Raw genomic sequence first — 5,849 nt, 5'->3', positions numbered from 1 at the left:
GTATCTGGCATGGGGCCTGCCACTCCATGACAATCCTGGCTGAGAGAGTCAGGATGTGCAAGGAAGGGCAGGGACATGATGGTAGAAGAGGCTGGACAAAGCTGAGGGGAGCAGAGAGGATGAGGCCCTTAAAATCCAAAGAGAGAAAACTGGGGATGAAGGGACCAGGTGTTCTGCTCCAATCTTAGCACTAGAGATTGGCTCAGAGCTTGACTCACACTCACTCAACTTGGCACCATTGCACAGATAAGCAAACTGGGCAGGGATTGTGGGGTGATCGGTCTGTTTAAAGAGCCAAGACCATCTAGCGTGACCTGTCACCCTGAGGCAGAGACCAGGCTGTGGGCTGGTCAGAAGCTGGTCACAGTTCCTCCTGCCCCAGTAGCACTGGAGATTAAGGGAGATAAAAGCAGGACTGCCTGGTGCTCACACACTGCAGATGCAGCTGTCATCTGACATTCACAGTGCTGACATCACTCCTGCCCATGGCAGGAGCTGGCCAGAGCATGAAGTGGCTACTGTGCTTGAGCCTCACCCTCTTCCTGATGTTGCAGACAGCCCCAGGTAAGACCCCAACCCTTCCTGAGAATGTCAGGCAAGAGGGGCACAAGGGACACAGGGACAGGCCCCAGCTTAACCTCTCCTGGGGACAGTGGGGCAGGGGCACTTAGACAAGATCAGGGCAAATAGAGGGTGGTGTTTCAGGGCACTAATCTACTCAGGAGCTGGAAGTCCAAACAAGTTCTTTGGCCTCTCTGGGTCACAGGGCTGCTTTGCAAAGTGGGGAGTGTGTCTCCTGCCACCCAGAGCCAGTAAGAGAACCCCAAAACATGACATGTCCAGATCCTTCATTCTTTTCCTTTTTCCCTCCTTCCTTCCTTCTCCTGAGCAGGAGCCTACTTCTGCCTTTTTCTCCCCTACATGGACCTCTTTACCACCTGCAAATTTCTCCCAATGTCTTTCTTTTTAAAATTAGTATGATACTTTTTATTGTGAAAACAATATAACACGTTAACAAAACATTATTGAGGTATTAAATATATACAGCCAGAAGCACACGTCTTTACTGTACAGTTATATATTATATGGATTATATTATATATGCAATGTAACTACTGTCCAGATCAAGATCTAGAACATTCTAGCATCTCATATACCCCTTCCCACTCAATACACCTAGTTACCGCTATTCTGATCTTTATCATAAGTTAGTTTACAGGGCCGGCCTGTGACTCACTTGGGAGAGTGCGGTGCTGATAACACGAAGGCCCCAGGTTCGGATCCTATATAGGGATGGCCGGTTAGTTCAATGGTTGAGTGTGGTGCTGACAACACCAAGCCAAGGGTTAAGATCCCCTTACCGGTCATCTTTAAAAAAAAAAAAACAGTTTTGCCCTATAAATACTTTTTTGGGGCAGGGGCGGCCCGTGGCTCACTTGGGAGAGTGCGGTGCTGATAACACCAAGGCCACAGGTTCGGATCCCATATACGGATGGCCGGTTAGGTCACTGGGTGAACGTGGTGCTGAAAACACCAAGTCAAGGGTTAAGATCCCCTTACCGGTCATCTTTAAAAATAAATAAAAAATAAATACTTTTTTTTTTAAATTTGAGGGAAACTACTAAACCCACTTTTAATATTTTGGTACATTTTCTTTTAGTCTTTTTATTGCATATTTATATATAGCTGTAATATTAGCATGTACATAATTTTATACTTAAAATCTTATCAAGGGCAGTTTAAAGCTTGAGAGTATAGTTATATTTATTTGGTTGGTCCCCAGCTATAAATGATGCTTCCAGTATTAATGATGGTAATAGATAACCGTGGTTCAGAAAGATCTTTGTTTTAATTTGTTTCTGATTGTTTTCATAGAGGAGGGACCCAGAAATTGAATTACTGAGTCAAAGCATGTGAACACTTTATAACTCTTTATACATTTTGCCAAATTATTTTCTCAAGGCATTGTATCAATTTATCCTCCACCAGTAGTATATGTGAATGTCCTTTTCACTATATCTTCAGCAGAATTTGGTGCTATTGTTTTTTAATTAGGTGGAAATTATAACTCCTGGCCTTAATTAGCACTTTATGACTACTAGTAAGCTGGAATATTGATTTCATAAGAGCTTACATGTTGCCTCAGGGTAGCAGAGCTGGAATAGAGAACACTGCATGGAAGCTATTGTTCAGGTGCCTAGAGCACTCTGCCATATGGTTAGGTGCCCTCCAGAGGGTGGGGCGCGGATAGAAAAACATCATGGTTTAGAGCAGAGCTCTGATTTAGATACTCTCCGTGTGACCTTGGGCAAGTTACATAACCCGTTTGAACTTCAATTTCTATGTTCATATGATACAATAATAATAATAGTTGCCCTATACGTTTTTTAGAAAAGTGAGGTAATACATGTAAAGTGTTTGGCCCAATGCTGGGCTGTAATGAAGAATCAGTTATAACTGTTGGCTGTTCAATCGTGGGTGGACCCTGTTTTCAGGGCAAATCCAGGTAATGTGATAGACCTTGGCCTCCTGGCTCTGTCTTGTGAGACTGAAGGCTGATCACTGCCCCTCTCTGGGCCTTCCCAGCTCCTGCCACGGCCAGTGAGAAGCCCATGTGAAAGGACTTTGTAAACTGCAAAGGGCTGCACACACAGGAGAGGATTGAAAAGGCCCTTGCCCCTGCTGGCCTGCCTCCACGCTTGGAGAGCCACCATTACAGTTACTCCTTTCGTGCCCATATATTGCTTAGGTGAGACTTGTGGAGATCTGGGGACATGGGCAGAGAGGCCGCCTTCAGCGAGGAGTGGGAGAGTGTGCTCTACCACACCAACTCCAAATGCTAGTTGCATTGAAACACCAGTTGTGTTGAAATCTCCTGGAGAGAAAAATAAGTAAATAAGTAAACAGAAAGAAAGAATCTCCTAGAGAGGTTTGTAAATCTGATTTCCTGATGCAACCCTGAGATTCTCATTCAGAGAGTGTGTGGTGGGGCCTAGGAATCTGTATTTTTGCAACAATCCCCAGATGATTCTGATGCACATCTAGATTCAGTAATTGCTTGGATCAGATTTGCTTTCTGTCACTTTACAGAATAAGCCCCAAAGGACCACAGCACAGACAATTCAGTTTTAGTAAGGCAGAGAAGGAGAAATGGGCAAGGGCACTTCAGGAAGGGATAGTGGATGTGAAGCCTCAACAACTCTCAGCAATAACAGTGGGACAGGATGAGAGAGCCTAGGAGGAGGAAAAAGTAACTGTAGGAAGAAGGCTCGATTCAACTTGGCCTATTTCATATCTATTCTAAGAACTGGCTATGGTGTGGGTATATTTGTACTGTGTATGTGTAAGTGTGTGTGTGTGTGTGCATTGTACGTGTGCCGCAGATGAATACATTGTAACCTATGTATAACTGTACTTGTATGTATATGTATATATGCATATGGGCGTGCATTTGACTCATTTCTGCATGTTTCTTTGTAGATGATCTGTGCTCATGTATACCAATGTGTGTATAAATTTGCATGTACATGTGAGTATTGGTGCAAATGTGTACATGAGTGAGAATGCATAGATGTGTGTGATTTCTTCCTGAAATATGCCAGGCAAATGTTAGCAACAAGAAAAGAGGTGTAGCCATATTATCATCAGGCAAACAGAAATCAAAACAAATGACACATTTATTGACATTCAATGACACAAAGAGAAATAGTTCATATAAGAGACATGAACTTTTATGCACCTACCAACATAGCTTTGAAATCTTAAATAATGAGAGAAAAAATCTGAGAGAAACACAAGAAAAAGTGGACAAATACACAATTGTTATGAAAAGCAGCAGCTGGTTCCCATGGCTGATGGGTCAGGGTCCCATCTGTGGCTGAGAGTGGCTTGGCTGGGGTGACCTTTGTCCCTTCTCTTACCAGGTGCCTTGCACATCAAGGAGCCTTTAGTGGTCACCAAATATGGGATGCTCCAAGGAAAACAGATGCATGTGGGGAAGACGACCATCCACACCTTCCTAGGAGTCCCCTTCTCCAGACCCCCTATAGGTGACCTCAGGTTTGCTCCCCCAGAACCCCTGGAGCCCTGGAGAGGAATCAGAGATGCCACCACCTACCCTCCTGCGTAAGAGCCAAAGGACTGTCAGCAGCGGGGTGGGCAGGCCCTAAGGAGGATGGTAGACCCATGCCTGCCTCTAGGTGGGGCTTTGAGCAGCTCACTGAGAACACACTAGTGACCAAAGGCAAGCCTGGGGTCCGTTCCAGGTGTCAGTTTCCAAACCTGTCGAATGAGGTGATTGGTTCAGATGATGTTTAAAGCACTGATAATGCTGTTCTTGGTTTCCCATGGGAGAACTCCAGGCAAGGGGAAGGCAGTCACTGACTGGCTGCAGAGCCGAGTTTTCCTAAATGTGTCTGAGCAGTCATGCTCCCTCACACTCCACTCCTGAGCAAGCCCTGAGCTCTTCCCTTTTTCCCTTGGGGTTTGAGCCCAAGAACAAGCCCACGTGGCACCACCAGTGCTTCTCTGCAGAGGGAGCTCCAAGATGGGGAATGACCAAACTCAGTCTCAGTTTTAAAGTCTCAGAGTCTTGACACCACCTCCAGCTGGGCTCAAGCCCTGAGTCACACACACATGATGGGGACAATGACTGCCCTTTGAAGCACTGTGTAATCCACTGTCCAGAACATTCCATGGCAATCATTTACAATGTTCAGCATCAGATGGTTAAAGCACAGGGTATAGAAAAATGTCTACTGTGAGAAACCTGGCTGTCAGCTGATATAAAAAACTAAAACTACCACACTGAGTGTCTAGTTGTTAAAACAGGTTTCCACTGTTAGAATATGACCAATTGTTACTAGAATACCAGGATGTTAATTGTTAGAATGCTGGCTGTCCCTGAAAGAACCCCAGGCATTCTGAATATTCTGTGGCTATTATTTGTAATCCCAAAGAACAGGTGACAGAATTCTGAGGATCAGGGGGTTAGAGGTTAGGCTGTCCATTGCATAGAAGTCTGGGTGTCAGTCGTTGGAACACTGGCCAAAAGCTGTCAGAACAATGGCTGTTTGGAACACGAACTGTCAGGTGTAAGCATCTATGGGTTACTTAGAACAGCCTATGGGGTGGTGGTTAAGTGGGGAGCAGGGAGAGAGGGGGCTGTTGCAGAGATGGTGGCTTCTGCCAGGGTAGTTGCAGTGGAGGTGGTGGGAAGTGGTCAGACTCCAGATTCATTTCAAAAATAGAGTTAACAGGATTTGCTGAAGAATTGAATGTGAGCCACACAGGAAGAAGAGGAATCACAGGTAATGATTAGTTTTTGGCCAGAGCAGCCAAGGGAATAGGGGCACCATTTACCAAAATGGGAAAGGCTGGGACAAGAGCAGGTATGGGTAAAACAAGAGTTCATTTTAGGTCATGTTAAGTTTGACATTTTGATAGATGTCCGTATGGAAATGTAGCATAGGTGGTTGGATAGAGGGGGCTGGAGGCAAACCACTCATCAGCAGGTCAACGACATCAGCATGTCAGTGATGGGAGGACCTGAGTCTGGATAGGAACAACTTGGTAGAGAGAACAGTCAGAATGGAAAGATAACTGAGGGTTGAGGCCTGGGCTCTCTCATGCTTAGGCCTGGGACAGGAGGAGCCACCACTGAGGTGGCAGGAAAATTAGGAGAGTGGGGGGTTATGGAAGCCTAGAGAAGGGAAGCAGAGCTGAAAGGGGAGTATGGTCAACCATGTTGAGGGCTGCCAGGGCAAGTAAGACAAAAACAGAGATTGAGCAAGATGGAGGTCATCGGTGACCATGACAGGAGTGGCTTTGGTGGTGGGATGGGGACAGAA

General features: G+C 45.6%; 1 protein-coding gene across 1 annotated transcript in view; it reads left to right on the top strand.

Moving 5' to 3' along the window:
• The first annotated feature begins 485 nt into the window (after positions 1 to 485).
• The window catches only part of CES4A (carboxylesterase 4A), a 16,565-nt gene continuing 11,201 nt past the window's right edge, over positions 486 to 5,849 (top strand). The window contains exons 1-2 of the mRNA XM_008592086.1: positions 486 to 564; positions 3,924 to 4,125. Coding sequence (XP_008590308.1) covers positions 486 to 564; positions 3,924 to 4,125 — 281 coding nt within the window. The remainder of the gene's footprint in view (positions 565 to 3,923; positions 4,126 to 5,849) is intronic.

Source organism: Galeopterus variegatus, unplaced genomic scaffold (genome assembly GCF_000696425.1).
Source record: "Galeopterus variegatus unplaced genomic scaffold, G_variegatus-3.0.2 Scaffold7562, whole genome shotgun sequence".
In the NCBI taxonomy this organism is placed as follows: domain Eukaryota; kingdom Metazoa; phylum Chordata; class Mammalia; order Dermoptera; family Cynocephalidae; genus Galeopterus; species Galeopterus variegatus.
The sequence above is the reverse complement of the archived record's forward strand: the minus strand, read 5'-3'. Positions and strand labels throughout refer to the sequence as shown.